General features: G+C 39.6%; 3 protein-coding genes across 5 annotated transcripts in view; 1 reads left to right on the top strand and 2 right to left on the bottom strand.

The window, feature by feature from the left end:
• Positions 1–51: 51 nt before the first annotated feature.
• Positions 52–1840, bottom strand: zgc:194655 (uncharacterized protein LOC794380 homolog). The gene is made up of 2 exons (XM_035520042.1): positions 1588–1840; positions 52–1013 (listed from the first exon to the last, which is right to left on the bottom strand). The coding sequence occupies exons 1-2, from the start codon at positions 1730–1732 to the stop codon at positions 877–879; spliced, it is 282 nt and encodes a 93-aa protein (XP_035375935.1). The 5' UTR covers positions 1733–1840; the 3' UTR covers positions 52–876.
• si:ch211-212k18.15 (probable E3 ubiquitin-protein ligase RNF144A-A) lies at positions 1166–4532 on the top strand. The gene is made up of 5 exons (XM_027003824.2): positions 1166–1554; positions 2264–2437; positions 2676–2776; positions 3094–3267; positions 3761–4532. Exons 2-5 carry the CDS (start codon positions 2365–2367, stop codon positions 4208–4210), a joined length of 798 nt encoding a protein of 265 aa, XP_026859625.2. The 5' UTR covers positions 1166–1554; positions 2264–2364; the 3' UTR covers positions 4211–4532.
• A 1904-nt stretch (positions 4533–6436) lies between these two features.
• Positions 6437–22974, bottom strand: part of znf638 (zinc finger protein 638) — a 29817-nt gene continuing 13279 nt past the window's right edge. For 2 of the 3 annotated variants that reach the window (XM_035520041.1, XM_035520039.1), the window contains 23 exons: positions 20812–22336; positions 19785–19846; positions 19658–19696; positions 19191–19579; positions 18861–19078; positions 17391–17546; positions 16968–17066; positions 16809–16878; positions 16672–16715; positions 16437–16571; positions 16178–16309; positions 15964–16005; positions 15219–15356; positions 14023–14151; positions 13892–13917; positions 11938–13462; positions 11775–11840; positions 10667–11698; positions 10232–10517; positions 9811–10095; positions 9422–9544; positions 8935–9056; positions 6437–8724 (listed from right to left, as the gene is read on the bottom strand). In XM_035520041.1, coding sequence (XP_035375934.1) covers positions 8647–8724; positions 8935–9056; positions 9422–9544; positions 9811–10095; positions 10232–10517; positions 10667–11698; positions 11775–11840; positions 11938–13462; positions 13892–13917; positions 14023–14151; positions 15219–15356; positions 15964–16005; positions 16178–16309; positions 16437–16571; positions 16672–16715; positions 16809–16878; positions 16968–17066; positions 17391–17546; positions 18861–19078; positions 19191–19579; positions 19658–19696; positions 19785–19846; positions 20812–22336 — 6721 coding nt within the window. In that variant the 3' untranslated portion in view covers positions 6437–8646. The remainder of the gene's footprint in view (positions 8725–8934; positions 9057–9421; positions 9545–9810; positions 10096–10231; positions 10518–10666; positions 11699–11774; positions 11841–11937; positions 13463–13891; positions 13918–14022; positions 14152–15218; positions 15357–15963; positions 16006–16177; positions 16310–16436; positions 16572–16671; positions 16716–16808; positions 16879–16967; positions 17067–17390; positions 17547–18860; positions 19079–19190; positions 19580–19657; positions 19697–19784; positions 19847–20811; positions 22337–22974) is intronic. The other variant, XM_035520040.1, reaches the window with a different exon arrangement.

Below are 22974 nucleotides of genomic sequence, written 5' to 3'. Positions count from 1 at the left end.
TTAAACTAGGAAAATGCGACGAGTTACGAATGACGAGTCATACACTGCAGATTAGCTGATCAATTTGCACTGTTTTTATTGTTGGCAAATTATAAACCAACTGGTGGATTCTTTTTATAACTCTGTCAGTGCCAGCTGCATGGCTGGCTACATGGTAAGCAAATTATCCCGAAAACAAAAGCCCACTACTCTGAAAAATACACACTCTAAAGCTTGAGTTACAATTTTCTAGGCCCCGATACAGCAACAGTAACATAAAAAAAATATATATCAAATTTATTTTAAAGTAGTAATACTTCTCTTCATTGTTACAGTCCGATGCAGATGTCAGTTGATGACATGCCCTCACTGGTGTCAAATGAATGCCAATAAGTTTACACAGAAAATTGTACATTGTTTCCCTAAACTAACAGTAAGTGGTTTCTATTAGATAAGAGATAAAATAACTAGTGATGGGCATGAATGGAAAACAATAAGAGTATTTGCATCTGTCCTTGTCAGAGAGGCACACATAACCACAAACCAAGCAGATTAAAATATTTTATAGACAGAATGCTAGATCTGCTTATTTTCCCACTGGTTTTCCCCATTTTATAGAGTATTCAAATTAATTCAAATATTTAAATACATCCCTGGATAAGAAATCGACTAGCTATAGCTGACTATAAACACATTTGACATATTTTAGTTAACATTATTTAGTCATGCTTATTTAGTTTCTATTATTCATTATTTAGTTAAAAACAAGATGGCAAGTGTGTGTTTGTCATGCACACACTGTACAGTACATTTATTCAGCATACTTCCAGTTTAATAAACAAAAGGTCAAGGAAATCATGAATAAAAGTCCTTTAAGATGTCCCAGTGACTCCCTGCTCATCCCATTAGTTCAGAACCTCCAGGCAAACGCAAAATAAGGACAATTGTAGAGCGGTCCTGGATCTGGTACTTGGAGAAAGTGTCAGTGTCGTTTTCCAGTTGCACATCAGTGTACATTACTCTGAATGCCTGCCCTGGAAATCAATGGAAGGATTTTAGGAGCATGAAGTAGGGGACACACACTTAAAACAAAAGTGCATGGGGACACACTTTTAAAATAGAAGTACATGGGGACACACTTTTAAAACAGAAGTACAAGCTGGACCTTTAGCGGACACTGTAGAAACACTGGTACCACTCATACACGTGCAGTTAAAACTCTATAACCTCTGTGCCATTTGGCACATTTTGCGTCCTTTCATCACTGGTTATTTTCTGACCACAGTACACTGCTGGTTGAATATTTTATGAGAGAGGGATTACTTTCAAGCTAGTAACTCTGCTTTGCTGACAAATTTGTACCAGCTCGTCATGCATAACCATACAGCTGTTATGTAAGCGGTAATCCTGTATTTGATCACAACCAACATAATATCCGTTCAGTGTGCCTATGTCAACAAACTAACCAGTGATGATGCTGACTGACAGATTATTCATGCCAGTTTGCCCCAGCTATAGGCTATATGCCACTTTATTCATAGTAAAATGCCCAGTGAGGTAAAGTGTAGGTACAACGTAAGTGTTATTAAGTGTTTCTCTTTCGCTTACCTTTAAGCTCCGGAAATTTCTCTGTGAGTTTCTGTTTAAAGGCCAGTATTGTAGTATTGTTGAAATCGGTTTCGTTGCTTGCAACGTCTATAGTCTTCCTCTCTCCTTTAATACCAAGAACTAGAATTTGGTAAATTTTCCCCATGTCGATCGAGTGCTACAGCTTAAAACTATAACGTTAATGTTGTGTATGAAGTTTCACTTTCTATAGTCTTCTCTGCTTACCGTTGACGCCCTTTCTGAGAACATGACGTTTCAGTTTAAATAAAACAGTTAATATATGACAAGCCTTAATGTCTGTGTAAACATTTAGATACTTAATGCATTAAAAAATAATACGTCGTATGTTCGTTGACTGTTGGATTTAAGATGAACACCTGGATTATTTATCTTAGACTATATTATTAGCAGACCTTAGGCCATTGGCTATAAGTCTAAGCAATGCTTTTAGGGTATTTTTTAAGGCACAGATAACATGCATAATTCAGTAGTGGCAAGCAAACGTATAGGCTCTATTTATAGGTTTTATTTCACAAGCGGTGTTTATATCAAACTTGGTCCCGCATATTAATAGCTTAATGTTTTGTTTACAATAAAGTACACTGTATTCTTATACTTTCAGTTTTCAGTTTCTTGACAACAGGTACCATAATTCCCCTAACTCCTTTCCACACAGCCCGCCTCCTTACTAAAAAGCACGTGATCTCCCAAATCAAAACAAAAACTGTGGACAGGCAGTTGATTGTGAGACGCTGACTGTGAGACGTTGATTTAGCGATGACTGAAGAACAAAAGCGTTATGATCCTAAAGACTCGACTCTCAAATTCGTGTCACGTAAGGATGACATTAGTAAGTACAGTGGAAGCTTTATTTTGATTAACTCGAATTAACACAAATTTTTAGCTTCAAAATGGATCTATACACAAGCTCAAAATGAAACCGTATGAATACTGTTTGGGTGTTCAGCATGTATGTCGTATCTAAAACACGTGTGCAATACTGAATGCAGTCTTTTCCTAAGTGCATAAGAAACGTGTTGTACTTTTTCTAACGAGTGTGTAACAGTTGTGATCTCACATTATTTTAGCCCTCGATGATGATCCCAACATCCTGAGAGCAGAGATGCCTTGTGGCCATGCTGTCACACCACAGTCCCTCACAGCCTGGTGCCGCAGTCTGCTGGACCAGGTCTACTATTTAATCAGGGGCCATTCTGAGCTTTAAGTGAACTTATTCACAAATGGCTTTAAAAAAATGTAAATGATGTCAAAGTCGGAAAAGGTCCATCCTATGAATGATCACTCCATAAAGCGAACTTTATTAATTTTATTAATGACAATACGTGAGATGCTTGAGAAATAATTGAATGACCTCAAGAACTTGAATGGCATGTACATTAACTAGTGTCAACTTAGAAGAAGGTTTGACTGTTAAAAACCTCAAATAAGATTAAAAAGTCAACAAAGCATCAGTTTTGTTGTTACTCTTATTTTTAATGTGCACAGGGCCAGTACAAGTTCTTGTGTCCAGCCCTTAAAGATGGAACAACCCAGAAGTGTGGAGCCGTATGGCCTTATGTGGAGGTGCGGAGAATGGCTTTGCTGACTCAAGAGGAGCAGAGCCACTTTGAGGAGACCATGGCTGTCTTGGCTGCAGCTGAATACTGCGAATATAACTCGGTGGGTATTTTGTATAGCACTGTAATAATATCTATTATTATCTATTATATCTATATCTATTATCTATTAATAATTTGAATTGGAATACGTAGATTGTCTTTAGGTAACACTTCTAAAATAACTAGCAATTTTAAATTGAGAAATCAAAGCCTGTAATGTTAGGATGAGAGTCAATGTTATTTTAAAGCAGTTTTCCACTACTGGAATGAGTTTTATTTTTTAGAATGGCTGATCCAGTTCAGTGTTATTCTTTTTGTTCACTTAAACATCTCTGAAATAGCATTCATTTGTCATTATTCAATGACTTGGCTTTAGCATTCTGAAACAGATCTGGCTTTCCAAAAGCAAATGCTTTATAAATGTAAGCACTCAAAAGTAATTAAAACCCTTCTAGAACATTTACAAGTAAAACAATGCAACAGCTTTTTAATTCCATTTGAGCCAAGTTATATTAATCATTCTCATTTAATATTTGTCATTTTTCTTTTTCAAGTGCCCTGGTTGCAAGTCATTTGTTGAGAGGCAGGACTTGACCAACCTGTGTGTACTCTGCACGATCTGTACAGCAGAGTCTGATAAAAGATTTGAGTTCTGCTGGCAGTGTTTCAAGGAATGGAAAGGACCAGGGCCTCGCTCAGACCGGTGTGATAACAGTGGCTGTATTAACCCACACATTGAGAAGCTGTTAAAGTGTAGGGATATAATTCTCCATGAAGCTGACAATATAAGATGTCCCTCCATGCGAGCTTGCCCTACCTGTGGCAACCTGTTAGAGCATGATACAACAGGGTGCAAGAATATCATATGTAACCGTTGTCAGGTTGAATTTTGCTTTTCTTGCCTAAAACTCACTTCTGCTTGCCTTCGAACCAGCAGTCACTTTATACCCTGCAGAGATGGTGTGGCTCCTCGGCAGACAAGCATTCCATGCTGGAGGAAGTAGAGTACTGGAATACATGTTTTTCTGGTATATTGACATAGCATGGCAGTTTCACGCACTCCCAAAATACTGCAAGCACCATGTGCAGGTTTAACCTAGTTGTGGTTTAATGTAAAGTACAGTTATAATGAAAATTACAGAAGTAGTAGAGGACTATTTTAGGTTTTTATCAATGAAATGTTATGGTCCCTGTCTATTAATTTGGTGATTCTAAATGCTTTATCTGTTCTCTTTATTTGTTTTTAAGTGATCACACGTAAATTGCAATATTTTTTAATATGTACAACTAGCAATAAAGCAGAACTAAAGTATAATGAAAATTCCACATACCCGTCTTCTGTCTGATGGTTATTTACATGACAAATATTCTTGAGGTTTTGCACATTTTCAGACAGAATCATCAGGAAGGTCTTGAAGAAGAAGACAAGATAATGGAAAGGGCATGTGTATTCGGAACTATATAGCAGCTTGATCTTGCTGGAATTCATCTTTAGGTCGTGATGGGATACTGTTGCTCCAGATAAAAATGCATGCTCCTATCTGCTGCCATCTTATGGTGCTAATTAGCAAGTCCAGTTTATGCTTTAGCAACTGTTACAACTGCAGCTAACAACAAATTGTCTCATATAAAAAAACCAAAAAAACAACAACTCACTTTACGGTTATCCTTACAGAGCTTCTGATAGTGGACATGAAAAACATTGAAATGTTACAAGAACTCCATCATTTAACATCTCAAATATACAGTTTACTACACATGTGCCTTGTTGAGACAAGGCAGAACCAATCAGGAAAAAAAAAAAAAAAATCTAGAGAGAAGGACCTAAGGGCATATTATGCAGTTTTAATTCACTGAATTAGTGATTTGTACATAATCTGAGGCTATAATTTTTCCACCTATACTGGTGCTTCCATTCTTTGTGCTGCCTTGGGTCTTGTCATCTGAGGTCCAAGGTCCAAGGCAGAGTGGTCCCTGGTCACTGGCATGGCCAGTAATCCATCCCTGCTCATAACATGTTCTGAGTGCATGAATCTTTCCAGGTTGTGTCCATAATACCAACAATAAAGACTACTTTTAGTTATGGAGTATTTGCTTGATCATTATCAGCAGTTAAGTTTCAGTAAAGCCAAGCCACATGTAGCCTGCAACACCCAGAGTAATACTGAGGCTGCCCTACAACATCAACAACAGGTTTAGCACCATATTTGGTCATGTCTTATGTCTGGAGGCCAGCAATATAGGCAGTTGTGCATGCATTCAGTATGCAGCATAGGGATTTATCGACCTATGGTTTCTGTTTAGGAAACACCCTAACTCTTTTTGGAAATGGTACCTGTCAGCATAGTAATGAAACATTACATCTAAGATAGCTGATGTTTACGGAACCAGATTGAACTGTCAAGTAATTTAAGAGAAATTAGTAAGAGATTTTGGTACATTTTGTTCTCTGTCTTCTATTTAGGTGATTTCAATGAATCGTATATCTGGGCTAATAAGCACAAATGAGCCATATGTTTGTGCTTTTTAGTGAGTTATTATTATTATTTTTTTGACCAAAAGATTCCTCTTGAACAGAAGCTATTAACATAAGTAAGGGTGGTGCTTCTATTCATGACATTTTGTCTATCAAAGGTTCCTTTAAAAAGTTATACAAATTTACAGAAACAGTATTGAAATGTTTTTATATGCATGAGTATGCTTCAAAATTGGTGAAGCCAAGATAACCCCATTTGTAAAGAAAAAGTACCCAACTTTTCTGTGTAGTTAAAAGATACTTTAACACAGAAGTTGCCTTTCTTTTTACAAGTGTGGTTATTCATAGAGCAGTTTAAAAGGTAGAAACTTGCAATTCTGTCATTTGTGCTTGGTCTCTCAGACCTCAGATTTGTCATATTAACATGAGTTATCCTTCACACCAACTATTGCATGCAGACACAGGATTTAACCATATTAATAAAAAGTCATCTGGTCTGTTGTCAGCCAAAGGAGGATGGGCCTCACATTTTAGTCCTGAATCCTCTCAAGGTTTCTTCCTCATGCTATAGGGAGTTTTTCCTTGCCACTGTGAGCCTTGGCTTGCTCACTGGGGGCTTAGACTCAGACATTCGTAAAACTGCTTTTGTGACAACAACTGTTGTAAAAAGAGCTAAATAAATTAATTTGACTTGAATTGAGCAGATCACCAAGTCTGTTTGCTGTCTGATCAAATCACCACACCCAATGCAGTTCCCCAGGGGGCTATGGTTTTCCGGTTGAGTGTGTGCTGTGTATGATTGGCTGCCACTTCTAAACGGTGCGTATTCATTGTAAAGCGTCTTTGGGTATGAGATAGGCGCTATACAAGTATAACAGCTAATAATGATAGTAATAATAGTCACAGCAAAGATGACCAAGTTTTACAGGACTCTATGGTACAAACTAGTGTTACACAAGCATAAAACTGTCTCCCTTCCACCCATGCCTAACACTATCCCCATATTACCTTGCACTCTCCCTTCCCCAACCCTGTGTTCTTGGCTAAATGTGCCAATCATTTTATTTTTGGGTCTGAATTATATCCATTAGAACTGCAATCGTATGTTAACTCATATGACAGGATACAAACACAATTCACAGTATTGCAAAAAAAATAAAACTAAAAAAAAAAAAAAAATTTAAATGCTTACTTTATTTCTCAATTTGCCAGACTTGGCCTCAAGGAAGCGACATATCAGAATTGAAACTAATTCAAAGCTGCACCCATGCATGCAGTGTGTGTGGCTAACACTGAGGATACAATATTAGTGCAATGTTCCAGACATCACTTATGGCATTATTCATTTTTCCAACATGTAGTCCGTCATGTTTCTGATTAATATATGCCAAAACATCTGAGTCAGCTTTCTGCCATGTAACAGATGAAATATCATTTACTAATAATTGACATGACTTGCAATCAAGTCTTTAAGCACTACTTCATCAGTCATATTGGGTGAAACACAGTTTAATCCAAAACTCTTCTGTAGCAGAGGATGAATTTTTTTTAAGTACACATTCAGTTACTATTAACATATAACCACTTCCAAGGGAATACCAGTTATACACATTTCCACCGTCTCCACGGGAATACTTAAAATCTTGTCCTCTCTAACGCTGACGACAGGCGTATGCGTTTAAGAAGCCCAGTTCCGAACTGACCATTCTTGTTCAAGTCAAACGGCCACGAGGTGGCCACGAATCTGACCTAGGACCACATACACATAAGGCTATTCAGACTGCAAGCCCAAATGCGATTATTCGATAGTCTGGATAGAGAAATTAAAAAATGAAACACTATTCTTGCATCTTTAGCAAAAAGCACGACTCCAATCGGATTTTTACAAATGCGTCCCCGTATGGAGATCACCTCCTTGAGCCATTTCACTCTGGTAGAAGATTTAGGGCCATCAAAACAGCATCCCCCCCCCAGAACCATAGGTGCTCATCAACCACAGTGGCACTTTGCACTTTAAACTTTAAAACTATACACCCACCCTTAATGTATTTGTGCAACATCTACACTTATTTGCACAACTGTACAGATGTAACATTTTTGCAAATGTTCTTATCATGCTGCAATATTTGGCATATTAATTTTTGTGATGTCTACTTTGATCTGCAGATGTATAGATACCCACATGCACAAGTACAGATACATCTCTTAGCTCCATTCCATGGCTCTTTATCATGCTGTCCAGCGTCGACCAGAGGAGGATGGGTTCCTGTATGAGTCTTGGTTCCTCTTGTGGTTTCTTCCCCTCAGCCTCTGTGCATTTTTCCTTACCACTGTCAAGATTTTGCTTGCCCTTTTGGGGCTTAGACCAGGACATATGTAAAGCTGCTTTGTCACAGCAAACACTTTGTTACAAAACACACTTAAGGCAAGAACAGCAAGTGGTGTGCAAGAGAGAAAAAAGCTGTTGTAAAAATTTTGTAATAAATTTTGCTTTGCTTTACTATTTTTATTTATTTATTGCATTTATTTTGTTTTCCCATAGTTAAAGTGTGGCCCATCATCTTAAGATCCAATCTGAGAAGATTCTGATTTGCCTGCTGCCTGTACATAGCCAAAGAGACCGATTTGTTGGGAATTCTTTCACTGTGTTGTTCTCGTTTTTTTCTTACATCTGATACCCAGTTATACTGTCAATCCTGCCTGTAAAGTCTATTGTTCTGCTATGCAGACTTGACTGTTGCCATATTTCTTTTCACTGGACCTTTGCATCTGCCATGAAAGTGCATGTGACAAGTAAACTTTTGAATTGAAATTGTTTATTTGTTGTGTGGAGCTCATCTGAATTAATATACTTTGTAATTTTTAAATTTAAGTAATTACCTAAAAAAACCACCCATAAACCTTTACAACTAAATAGCATTGGACCCATTAATTATTTATACAAAACCAAAGAAGAGTAAATATTTAATCAGATGCAGAATTGTGACTGTCTGGTCTCGGAGTTGAGCTGCCACTTTGAGACTTCAGCTTCTCATAGTATTTCTGTGAGATGAGAATTCAAAAAACCCCATTCAATTAAAATTAATATTTTCTTTAACATTATATACACATACATCAGTGTGTGTGTGTGTGTGTGTGTGTGTGTGTGTGTACTGTAGTACATTATTGTAGTGAAACAAAAACCCCAACAAAACACAAAAACCTATGTTAAAACACTGCACCAAACAGGCTGAGTGCAGCTATGAGGTATACCTGCATATTCTGGTAATGTCGTAAACTGCTACAATGGGTTTTCTTTGCAGTCTCCTCACTGCCATAAAACAGACAGCAGAGCTTGCAGTAGAAACCCGTCTTGGGCACCACAAAGTCCAGACCTGCGGAGAGCAGATGCACAGAATTACACACCACTGTTTAGAGAAATTCAAGCCTGTTTCAACCAATCCATAATAAAAATGAAAAACAAATTAAAGAAGCTGGATTCTGATGTAGGGTTAGGCAGTACACATACAGCATTCCATGTTATTTGACAATTCTGTAAGTATTTTTTTTTTAAAAAAAAAAGGTCCACATCTGACAAAGTCTATTCATTTACATTTAATAATCGCTCACCACACTGAATGTTTGAGCAGTGTATTATAACTTTAGTGTAACAGTTTCAGGTCTGACTGATTGGTGGCATCTAGCACTCAGCGTTAAAAAAACTTGTTTAAAAGAAACTTATCTGTAATGGAGCTCTTACCAATTGGGATGTGTGGATTAAAGGGGGAAAGAGTGAAGTCTTTAGTTATAGAGTGCTGTGAGCGAGGCCTCTTGGATTCTGGCTCCTGCGTCACCTCAGACTTTAGCCTCTGTTTAGATTCCTCTGGAATAAAGAATGACCGCAACAAACCACAATACAATATACATATCTAGTGGGTCCTGGTGCAAGAGCTCCTTATGGTAAATTTTAACTTAACTGGTTTACTGAAGCAGTTAGGAAACCCATACAGTAAGCAAGGCAAGTGGTGTGCAAGAGATGAAAATGTCAAGGCATGTCAACATTTTCAATGTGTTTAAGGGGGCAAAACCCCTGAAGGATTCCTAATAAGTGCTTCAATACAATTTTTAAAAATTTAATGTCTCAATTACCTTTAATTGCTGCTCGCTTTTCAGTTGTAGACACTTCAGTTGTCCTATTCTCCTTGCTAGTGATCTCATTTTCGTGCACACTGACACTGGGCTTCTCCCCTGTTGTAGATGGAGCAATCGTTGAGTCCATTTTCAGATTCTGGAAGTCTGATTTGACTTCTGTGTCTATTGGTTCTATAACTGGGAGTAGAGTGACTAAGGCTGGCTCTTCTATTGTGGGTATCTTCAGGGCTTCTACTAGCTGGTCACCAGGACTCCCCTTCTTCTCCTGAGTGGATTTCCTTTCTATAGACCACCATAGGATTCAAAAGCAGGGAGGATATTGTGAGAAACTGCATTCTGCTGTATCCTAACTCCATGATACAGTGTAAACAATGCTATTTCTTTTTCACAATGTCATGTATGTTGAGCTAGCACTTACCTGAGATCTTCAAAGTTCGCTTTTTAAGCTTGCGGTCCTTCCTGGCGACAGAAGACTCTTCCTCCTGTTCCTCCTCATCTTCTGCCCCCACTTCATCCACAGTCACAAAGTTCATTTGGCGCAGTTCCTCTATGTCACAGGCTTCCTCATCTAGGCCAGACAATGTCATAGGCTCCTTTGACTTGGCTGGTGTTTCAACCTGTAAACTGGTTTGCTTGCCTTTATCCTGCCCCTTCTCATCCATCTCCTCTTCATCACCTCTTGCCTCATCCAGTGTAACAAGAGCCTGAAAAAAGCAGAGAGCAGCTGGCCTCAGGAAGAGCAGGCTGCCATAGAACATGCCAAGAGTGGCCATGCAAAAGCCACTTTAGACAGCCCCTCCTGAACTGCCCATGATTAATGATAAAGGAACAAACAATAAAAAAAAACACTGACCTCAGGGTTGAAAGAATCCTCATCTTCATCATCCTCAACAATCTCGTCCAGAGTGACCAGGCCCTGAAGTTCTTTTTCCAGCTGTTCCTCCTCAGCGTCAGCTTCATCACCTCCCACCTCATCAACAGTAAGAAGTGCTTCTGGATCTTCACCAGCCTGCCGCTTCAGCAGCTCTTCCTCTTCTGCTTCATCAGGGAAATCCTCTTCTTCTTCACTGACCTCATCAAGGGTCTCCAGTGCTCCTTTGGAGGGAAGTTCATGGAGCAAGGACGTTTTTACTTTTGCTGCCTTGGCGTCCATCTGATGGACTACAGAGTGTGAACTGTCTGACTGGTTCTCTGCAGGTGTCTCTGATTTTTCTATCTTGGAGGCCAGAAGGGGATAATTGTTTAATGAAGGGGAAGGTGAATTAACCTTGTTTGGATCAGGCAATTTATTCTCAGAGTTGTCTTTTTTGATGAGAGAGAGGTCTTCAGCATCTCTCTGAGCATTGCCTTCCTTGTCTTTATACTCATCTGGGGAAATTTCTGGAGTTGACTTTTCTGTACACACACATTCTGCCATTTTTAATTCAATTTCTGCAGCTTTTGCCTCTTGCAAGCTATCCGATGTAGCTGAATCAACTTCAGCCCTTTGAGGTTCTTCTGTTTCCACCTTTTCAAGCGCTTTCACCTCTATGACTGGATTAGCATCTATATGCTCCTCCACTGTGTTGTGCACAGTACCAATACCTTTGTGAGCTTCTGTCCCAGTCACTGCTGCTGCTGCTGCTGCTCTGGTTCTATGAGGTATAGATGCAGACACAGGCTTCTGTTTTGATCGGACAGTGGACGCTGAGCAAGAGGGGGGTTTTTCTTCCGGTGTGCATATGCTAGAGGAAGCTTTTAGGTCATTCTGAGATACTGTATGCTTGGATGGGGGCTCCGAGCTAGAAGGATAGTGTTCATCTACATCATCACCAACCTCATCAACAGTAACAAACTCATCTAGATTGAAGGGGAAGGGTTCCTCCTCCATTTCTTCTTCTTTAAACTGAAACAGACAAAATGATCAGTGAGCAACAAAACAGTATCTGATGACTAAATGACATTCATGTATTTTTCCTGACCTTTTCTGTTTTCCTTGTTTTTGAGTGACTCCTTGAGGACTTTACACTTCTGCCAGTGCTATGGCTCTGTGCAGAAACAAATAAAAGAACATTTTATTTGCATTGCAGAATTCCTGTAGTAGAAATCTTAAATCTCTGAAGGGATACATTTGATCATTCTCACCCGGAAGCTGTCCTCCTCACTTTCCCTTGATCTCTTTGACATTGGGCTACTGTCCAGTTTGGCCTTACGAGACCCAGCAGCAGAACAACTTGATGATCCTCCGTGTTTAATAACAACATCTTCTGCACCAACTTTGCCTTTGTGTCTGTAAAATGATTCTCCTTCTGGTGATTCAGTGTCTCCATGTTGGCTTCTAGAACCAGAACTCTGGGGTTTCTTTCCCTTTTCAAATTGAGCCTTTTGGTTGTCACTATGAATTGCTTTCTTGGCTGCCTGTACATTATCTGAAGCAGTGGGTTTTTTAGAGCTCGACAAGGATTTGCCCATGACTTTCTCTGTAGCATTCTTCTCCGTCTCTGTCCTCTGCCTAGCTTCTTCCTCAGCACGCCTCAAGGAGGACTGCAAACGGCACTGATGGACTGCTGCTTCCAAAGCCTTCAAAATCTCTTGTGTAACAGGTGGAAAGTCCAATGTCATGTCATCTAATGGAACAGGTGCTGGTTGAGGCTTGACTTGATCAGAGAGCTGGCTTTGTTCAGATGGTGACAGAGTGATATCAGTTTGATTTGGTTCAATCACTTTCAAGTCATTCTCAAGTTGAACCTCACTGTCAGGCATAGTACCTTGTGGCTTTGAATCACAATGCGCGTCCTGATCAGACAGATCTATGGGGGCATTCTGAGCCTCCAAAACTACAGAGGATCCCATAATGATTTTTCCATCTTTATTATTGCCAACAAGCACAGTTTCCACTACTGATGGTGACTCATCAATTCTGTGCTCTGGCTTGTTGTCAACTTCATCCTGTTCCACAGATGTGTTCCCAGCTTTTATATCAGTCACATTCTGTGGTAGTTCCAGGATGTTTAAGGACGCTTTTTCATCATGCTCAGATGTGTTAACAGATGCTTCTGTATGCTCAGATATATTGGTGGATGCATTTTCAGTATGCTCAGTTGTGTCCATAGAGATCACTTCTTCAACTGTTACTGTAGACAAAACACTCACTTCTGACTCAAACTCCTGGGCCTCCACCATAGCTGTTTTTCCATCTTGGGTGTCAATCTGGGTATCAGTGCCAGTGGTACTTTTAAATGACGTTGTTACAGTAATAGAAGTGTCCATTTTGGACCCACTGCTTTCAGATGAAGCTGTTCCAATAGGAGAGTTGCCCAATTTAGTGTTGCTACTTTCTTGAAGTGTTTCAGAGGGTGTGATGTCCATTTTTGAATCACACTCAGAATGCTTCAATGCTGCTGCTGTTTCAGGAGTAAATGTTTCTTTAGAAGTAATAGTATCCATCTTAATATTTGCTTCATTTTCAGTTGCACCTTTCAAAGAATTAATCTCAGCTTTTACAGTGACTGGCTGAGCAGCAATGGCAGAAGGAGCATCTTTGATTGAAATTGATGTGACAGAGGGAGCTATAGTTGTATGCGCATTATTAGTAGACTTGGGAGTCTGCGCTTTGGTAGGTTTAGCTTTAGGTGGCATTTTAACGCCCACCTTGGCAGCTGGTTTAGCCCTGATGGGAAAGTGGAAAGAGGGATTGTTGAGGAGGAGGCCAAGCAGTTGAGCACCTACATGTTATGTGTGTCTACATATAATAAATACTCAAAATATATACAAAATTATTTGTAGTAGGTAAAGAATGTAATGTGGTTATAAATGATGAGAAATTTAAAATGGAGCATCTTGAAATGTATTGAACGTATCCTTAATTTTTAATAAGTCTGACAAATTAAACCCTTATTATAAATAATTCTTTAGCACACCTACAGTGAAGCTTTTAAGTAATTGAATTGCTAATTAGTACATAAATGGGAAGGAATTTTAAGAAAGCGTAAGGACAAATACAAAGTACTTCTGCGTGATAACGATAACATGAACCAACATGAACTGCATCTTTGATAACCCTAAAGCGACACTCAGCATACCATGTACTTTCACTTACCCTTTAGCATCAGGTTTCTTTTTCACCTGTAATGAACAAATATTAAAGTCAAATATAATTTGCATAATTGTACAACATTTCCAAAACTAACTACATGGGACAATAAGATTAAATACTTAAGCCAACAATACCTGATCGGTGGCCTTGGGTAATTTGGCAAGCTTGAAAGTGAGGGAATTATTCTGTACAATACATGGAAACTTGAGGAACCGACTATGCACTGCTCTGGCAATAGCAGAAGTTTCCATTTCAAAAATAATCTGAAAAGTTGAGGCAAAGAAGGAAGTGTGTTGAAACGTTATATACAAATAAAATCTACATACTGCCTCAATTGACTGGCAGTTGTGTGAGAATGGCAAAACAGTGGTGCCTGCAGAAACTACTGGAGGGTGGGGCAGTGAAAATCATGGGGATGTCAGGGTAGGCAAATCAATACAAACGGTAAAAAGATACTATATTATAGGGGATAATATATTGCATTCTGTTTAATTCCTTGGTTGATCTCATGTAGGATTCACATGAGATCATTCAAGGAATCATTAATTAACCCATCACCAATAAATCAAGGGTGTAATTTGCTTAAACATAAGTATTAATTATTAACTGAGAACAAATATGAACATATTTATATTATTTACATACATTTTCCATTCTTTGAACCAATTGAATCTACAGTAGCTTTGCAAATGTAATGTTACTAAAGGGGGCAAAGATTCCAAGCAAAAAAGCCTAGATAAAGGCTACAAAACCAGCATAAAGCCCAAGTAAACCAAAATACAAAAAACTAAAAATGAAATCCCAGCAAAAAAAAACAAAACAAAAAAAACTCAAATTTAGTTGTGTGTATGTTCATCTAAAAATGTGTTTGTGATAAGCAGTATTTGGATGTGCTAAAGTATTAGTCATATTCTGATTGACTCTTGAAAATGCTGTTCAGGACTCCACGGAAATGTTTTGGCTAAGCAGAGTGGAGGAATCTTTGGAAGCAGCACATTCAGAACTATTTAGCAAGCAAACGTAGAAATGAAAGTTACTAGAAATTGTTTAATTGTGTAAAGAAACATTTCTTAAATGTAAAATGCATTATGGGTTTACTATTTTCTGGAGAAACAGCGGCCAATGAAGTTTTAAACAAAAAAACATTCACCAGTAAACTGTAGCTATCTATAGTATAAGTGACCATCATAAGCTGTCTACATTTACCAGGTAAATTCTTAACCTGTGGGAAAAACCTGTCAGTGGGGTGGCCAGGCTACCCCTTAAAGGCAAATGACCACTTTGTCTGAATTTGTTAAGTTTACAGCATTGTTCTGTTTTACACCCTTACCCTGCCATTGAGGGGTAGAGCCTGCTTATAGGCACCAAAGCGTTTGATGAGTTTCTGAACCTCGTTGATTGCTCCAACCCCTTTGGGCACATTACCGACTATGAGGAGACGTTCAGGCAATGCTGCAAGTTCCTGGGGCTGTGGAAGAGCAGACACAATGATGGTGGGTTTGCACGCAGTCTTCCAGTCACCCTCTTCCCATTTATCGCTGGTCAATTTGGGACAACTGCTGATCAGATTCTAGGTGCAGGGCAAAGCATGGCTGTGGGAGTTAGGCTGGTACAAGTTCATCAGACACAGCAAACAGCAATGTTCCTGGGGTTTTTATAAATGTACCTGGCATCTTTACTGGGTTCAAAATGGTCTGCCACTTAAATCTCTAGCTTGCAGTGGTCTGAAACTGACCATTAATGAAGGGCTTGATAATAGCTAACAAACTGAAAAGTACAATAGAACAAATGTACAAAATGGGTGTTTCTAATAAAGTGCTTGAATGTAATTCTACATTTATAACCAGGAAGCAAGCATTCCCCATTAAAAAAAAAAAAAAAAAGCATGAGAAACATGCTAGGGTGTCGAGACTTTCCTTTCAAACTCCGGAACATCAGAAACTAATAAGAATAAGGTCAACCTTAATCAAATTCATATGTTCAGGACAAAAAAGACAACAACAACAAAAAAAGACAAAAACAAAAAACAAACAAAAACAAACAAACAAACACAAAACACGTGGCATTTTACTTACAGGCAGCTTGTCCATTCCCATCAGTACTCTGAATATTGATTCCTGGAGGAGGAAAGATAACTCATTTTAAATCTCCACTGAACCAACAGTAAGTGCAATTTCAATTACACTCTGGCCTAAAAAAAGTGTACCATGCTACAAAAGTAGAGTGATGGAAGAATGCATGTGGTATGACATGGATTCATGTCAGACACGAGTCTGAACATGCACTCACTGTATAATTAATGTCAAGAGGCTGGGTCATCATCGTGATGCTTATCTCTTTATCTTGCAGTTTGGCTGGAGTCTTCGCATAAGCATTTACCAGTGCCTCTGCCGCCTCGGTGTTGCGCATCTCGAGGTACGCCTGGCACAAAACAGATTAATTCTTTGTTCTGTACTAAACATCCCATTTGTACCATGCAAAGCCCATACAGGTTTATCTCCAATATTGACTTTGAATGCATTCGTGTTGGCCTGAATGGCATCAGTACCTTATTCTGAGTGACAGCTATGACAGGTGGGGAAACACAGCCATGGGGAATAGCGAGATTTGACAGCTCATCTTCAGTGACACCTGCTTCTGAAAGGCCAGTTATCTCAACAATATTTTTCTTCCAAGGGATCTCCTGTGGATGCAGAAAATGCCAAGAGTTTAAAATCAATGTTAAGCCTGGATCAACATTACTGAAGACTAACCTTGTGCACACACAAGAAAAAATGTCATACCTTCTTTATAACAACCACCTTGCTCTTAACAACTGGAGCCTCTCCTACAAAACAAAAGAAAGCATAATAACCCCATTGTTCTGCCCCCAGATATATAACAAATATAGTTCATACTAATAAGACAAGCTAGGGCTCACGTAGACCTTTTGTAGAAGCCTTGGCTTTGACCATCTGTTTAACTTTAGTTGACTGTGAAGTCTGTGGTGACTGACAAAAACACACACCATCCATAGGTAACAGAACTTAGTTTAGTTTATATTTATATGGACCATTGCCATCTGCTGTGATAACCATACCTTCTCCATACAAATGTCAATAAGCTTGCCATGCAGCTTTAGGGTTTTACAGTTGACCAAAACTTTGGCATCCTCCTCCTTCTCCATACACACTGACGCCTGCCAAAGTGAAATATTAATGATTAATTTTGGCAAAGCAGTCGCCAGACTAAGTGTACTTGACCAATTTTAACTTTGGCAGTTCTCATTGTTTCTGTAACTTAAATGCACGAAATGGAATCACAATGTATTAAGTGCTTTTTCCAAAAATGTTAGCTGTGTAACATTTTTAAAAGAGTCTCAACTTCATAGGTTTCCAGAATGTCTTAAGAAGTTGAAATAAAGCTGATTAACAAATAGCTTATCTTAAACTACAAATACAAATAAAATATTATACATGGCTTACTAAAGGAGATAATGTATACTGCATGAAATTCAACATACCTCTCCAATGGCTTTAAGGAAGATGGAAGTGTGAATCTTGCCAAATGGCTTAATAGCACTGATCAACTCCTCGTTGGTAGTCCCAGATGGAATGTTTTTCAATCTTAGTAAGCAGGAAGTCCCAGGACCAGTTGACATTTTCTTAGGTTTCCCATTCTACAAAACACACAAAGAAAAACAAACCTATACTGCATTGCACCTCTTGAGCACCATCAAGGTATCTGCAGGAATTGCCAAGTCAGATTTAATACTTTCAAAGACTTTTTAAATGCTACTTTACATGTAATTAAGAACAATGAATAAACCAAATTGACAAACTGACAAAATCTGACAGAAAAATATATAGCTAGCTAAATCAGGCAGACTTTGTACAAAAACAATAGCACGACATTGTTAGCAATGAATACAGATCTGTGTACCCGATATTCTCTTATGGTAGTTATAGCATAGTTAACGAGCAGGTACTTCATTGTAATGTTCAAATGTAACTAACACAGGTAAAGCAAAAGCTAATGATCTGATTTCTGAGAGGATTTCCAGCCAAATTTGCAATATATATAGCAAAGCTACAGATATAAGCTGAGTGAAACATGTTGAGATGGATAGCGCCAGATGAAAAGGCCTCAAGTTAGAACTTCTTCTCGAGTTTCAACACTGCTCGCTATTGCCTTTGGCAGTGTACATTCTAGCAAGTTGGAGCAGGACCAGAAATGTTACTTGATAAATCTGTGTTCCTAGATATTTTTTTCCCCTCATCCAGATGGACATAATTAGTGTTACAAGTTATTCATAAGAGTAGCTAGTTAGCTGATGGACTAAACTAATCTTTCTTCCAGCTGTGCGACAATGCTGGCGCTGACACTATCTCCAAACCTCTAACAAAAATGACAGGTTTACAATGTAGAAACATTAATGTGATGTGATAATAAAGTTTTTAAAAATGTCTAAGCTATCCCAGTAAATTTCTTTTTGATTGAGTAAATTTCTCTTCTGATGATGCACAAGCTTGACAAACGAACAGTTTCCTAGCTGTCTTCACTGGGTGTTCTCCGACCTAACTTAAGTATGGAAACAAACTTGCGCTACAAATCTCTTAACCAATTATATCAGATTTACAATCAGTGACTGTGACTAACTGTGTTAGTCAAAGGAATTTCATTTTCGCAATTTAATAATACGTGTCTGAATTTTTAAAAAATTATGGCCACGCAATTTCATATTTAAGATAACTGAATACTTATTAATGCCTTAAATTTCTCAAATGTAATTTAAGACAACTGTAAGGACCCGTGGGCACCTTGAATATAGGGTTAGAAATGCACAAATAAGCAAGTGCAGCTTGGTCTAATCTATGGCTTCTGTGTCTACACTCATGAAATCATACATACAAAATCCATCATTTTCTCAGCACAATAAACACTAATTCTTAATAAAATTAATACAATTTAACAAAAATGTCGCATTAACTACCTTGGAAGAAGTGGCCTTTGAGGCAGATGAGCTGCTTGGCTTGGAGGATTCACTTCGTTTGGAGGAGGGAGAGGAGGACCGCTTTGTACTGCTGCTACTCTTGACTGACAAAGAGGAGGATGTGCTCCTCTTTTTGGCCAGCTCAGCAAGGAGTGCTGGGGCCAACGACTCCACCATAGCCTTCAGAGTACTACTGCTGGTCACTGAGGACAGTTCAGCTATAGGCACAAACAATACACAGCATGTGACTTTTAAAAGAGAGTAAATAGGGGCAGGGGAGCAGAACAAATTTGGTCACACCCCTTTTCAAAATGCATGGTGAGGACTTACCTGAGGACTCAAGAAGTTTTTTTGCCAGTCTCTCACTACTGCTTGGCCTCTGCTGGCGAGGAGGACTACTTCGACGGGGGCTCGCTCTACGAGAGCTCCGTACAGGAGAGCGCCTGCTGTAGACCGGGGATCTTGACCGGTGCCCTGGAGGGGTGCGAGACCTTCGCCGGTACGGGGGTGAACAGGCACGAGTCTTCCTCGGGGGAGACAAGGACCTGCTTCGGGAACGGGAGCGCCGATACCGCCGAGGACTCCGTGACCTTGATCGGGAACGAGAACGTTGGCGGCGACTGGACGTCCCATGGTGCCGCTTCGGGCTAGGAGTTCTGGAGTAGGAATGCGAACGGGTGCGATGTTTTGGACTACGCCGTTCCAACTTTGGCTCAGTCCTGTGAAAATGTGCATTTAATTAGTTAATTTTGGAGGGGGAGGTTTACAACATTACAAAGACATCAAATCATATTCACCTGGTAACAGGAATTGCCTCAACACTCCAATCAGGATATCTACAAAAATACCCATTTTGCAATTAGTTGAAACCTCTGATACAAAGACTAATCAAAACAGAGAAAATAAATAGAAATCTTAGCTCACTGTTTTCTGAGACGCCTGCAATTCTCAATGTGAAGATTTGTGTTCTGATGTTCAATCCAATCCTGTCACCAGAAAAAAAAAAAAAAGTTTTTTTTCCCTTATTTTTTCTTTACATACATAAGTATACAACCTCAGTCTGCTACCTAAACATTCAGGGTAGACCCCAATAAAAGGGGGGGGGGGGGCAGGGAGGGAGGGAGAAGGGGACAATAAAGACAAAACACTGCTTAACCAAATTAAATACAATAGCATGCATAAAAAGAACCTGTAATGCATATAACTGAAGTTCTAGTCTTTTCAAAAAAACTTCAAACTCTGAAACTCAGTCCTAAACCTGCAATATGTAAGTTTTTTTTAAAGAAAAAAAAAAGAGAACAAAAGTGAATCATAATTTGGAGTTTAAAATAATAGTCCTCATGCACAGACTAGATCGTACACACACAAAAAAAATCCAGATTCATAATCCAGGAAATGAGGTAAAAAAAAAAAAAAAATCAAAAAGGTCCAATTGTGGTTTCTTCTCACAGTATATCCACTTCATTTTTCATGTTCCGTGATGTTCAGTCCACATCTCGGGGCTAAAATTAGCCCCATCACCAGTCCGATCAGCGGGTGCATTAGGTCTTCTTGAAATACGCCAACAATCTTCTCTCCAACAAGAACCGAAATAACCCATGGCTGAGAAAAACCCGGCAAGTCTTCTGTTTCTTCTTTACACTTATATACTAGTCTGACGTTTACAGCACAATGTTTCTTCTAAGACTTGTGGATTTTATGGCCTATGGTTTTGGTATCATTTCACTTCAATTTAATTTACAAAAGCATAAACAACTCAACTCAACTTGATTACTTTACATTAATTATTTTTTCATTTTATTTCATGTTTATTTCATTATTACAGTTTTAGTTTATTGTGAGGCAACACACTCAAAACAATGACTCACTTCACACAACCCAGAGAATGTCGACATGAAATTTAATAACAATGTTTCATAAATGAAACTCTATGGTATGGGAATACACTCACCTTAATCTGGACACATTCTATGTTACACAGAGAGCATGTATGGGGAAAGATTCTTGGAGTAGCAGCCGAGTAATCATTCATCATGGTGGGAGTTGGCAGCCTCTTTGTTGCTGGAGCAGTCATTTGAGGTGGAGGAAATGCAGGAGGCCAGGAGAGCTTTGGACTTCCAGAGACCATGGTGGCCATTGAACCCAAGTGACCAACAGCCAGAAGTGGTGGAATCTGTGGAGGTCGACTGATGGATGGTGTGGATGCAGGCAGTCTTCCAGGGATTGTCTTGGCACTTTGCATCTCCAAGGTCTGAGAAGCAGATCGAGGATCCATTGCTGGAGTTTGCTGAAGCTTTGTGAGCATAACTGAAGCCTGGGCAGGAACCGTGGCAGTCGGTTTTTGCTGTGGGTGCTTCACTATGTCAACAGCCCGGAAGGGGGACCCAGAGACTTCCCTCCCATAGTTGGGTGACTCTTTAGTAAGGTGGTCACGTGTATAGCTGTCTGGTTTCTCATCAGGGAAACCAAGCTTACTAGAATGTCTGTAATCGATGACTTTACTTTGTCTTGCCTCAGACACCATAAGATCAGAAGAGGACCGCATATCAGGGTCGGGGACATTTCTCTTGGCCTTGCGCATGCGTATGTCACGCAAAATGAACGGCAGGTTGTCTGGAGTCAGCTGATCATCAGGGTAGTGGCTAAGGAGCTCAAGGTCCTCAATTGAGAGGTGAAAGCTTGCCAAGATGCTGCTTGCACTCTCTGAAGTATAGCGTGTAGGCTGGTGTTCAGCAGGCAGCTGGCTGTCCAAACCACTTGGCCCTCCAAAACCTGAAGACTGGAACAGCTGTGAAGAACTGGATGATTGACCTACACTTGAGGAAGCAAAAAGTTTACTGGGGGCCTGGAAACAAGTCCAGTCCACTTCGTCAGATCTTCCCGGGACGTTACTTGCTGCATAACTAGCGGTGCCTGGAGAAAGCACCTCATCTCTAATGTCTTTCCTCAAGCGGGGATCGGCTGACTTTGGCTGTTGGAGCAGTTGGGTGAGCAGGCGAACCTCCTCACGTGCTTCACGAATGTTCATATCTATAGTAGCATCAAGGGCCTGGGACACCTGTGACTGACGTTGTCCCAGAGGAAAAGTCATCTGCTGGTTTACCATCATTCCCCCACGAGAACCAGACATGGAGTCAGAACCAAGACGAGCTCCACCTAGGTCCAGACCTGACTGTGACTCAAGACCATACTGCCCGCTTACCACAGATCTTTGGCCACTCGAAAATGGTCCCCCACGGGCATTATACATTGGATGGGACATGGTAACCTTGAGAAGGTTTAGCAAGGTCAGGGCAGGTGAAGCAATAAGAGGGGGAGTTACGTTTCTGGCAGCTATCACATTCAGCTGGTGAAGCGCCAGCTGAGCCTTTATCTGGGCCAACTGGAGAGAGGCAGGGCCAAAAAGAGGTGGACTCCCAATGGTGGTCAGGCAATTCCTAACGAGGGGCACACAATTTTCCAAGAACAATGCAAAGCTGAAAAAGTTGAGGGGAAAAACATAAACAGGATTACTGGCTTGCCGTCAAGAGGTCCAGACAGAGTAACGGCAGCAAGACCGATTTTTCTTTCCCCCTCTGTCAAACACATTTAAAGTTTCTCCCTCTATTGCATCCAGAGCTAGTGTTGACCTAGCATTTCTGGTTTTCACTGAAGGGGGAAAACTGTAAGCAAACAAATTACAGAACATTTAGCATTGCTTAAGGTATAAAAATAACCTCATAAGCTGCGTGCATTGGGGGGCTTACACAAAAAAAAGATCAGTTAATTTAGCCTCAAATAGTAAGTTAACAGAATAGAAATCATTATTATTCTGTTAACATACAACTTAAGGTTTCGTGAGGTAAAACACTTTAAAGGCAGAAAGGTTACTTTTCCCAAGGCGGCCTAATCATTTGTGTAGATCTTTCTTCACAGTCAGTATCCCTGAATTCAAACAAGCTACTTTTTTAAATTCTTAAAACAGGCTGATGGCCGCACATCCAAATAGATAGCCTTCACTGAGTTGGGGGAGAGGGGGAATGACAAAGCAAGTATGTATTTAAAAACATTAATTAAGGCAACATCCTTACAAAACAAGCAGTAAAAAGGGCTTGCAAGAACTTTGCAAAACAAA

Source organism: Electrophorus electricus, chromosome 19 (genome assembly GCF_013358815.1).
Source record: "Electrophorus electricus isolate fEleEle1 chromosome 19, fEleEle1.pri, whole genome shotgun sequence".
NCBI lineage: Eukaryota > Metazoa > Chordata > Actinopteri > Gymnotiformes > Gymnotidae > Electrophorus > Electrophorus electricus.
Note: the sequence above shows the minus strand (reverse complement) of the source record. Positions and strands in the feature narration are given on the sequence as shown.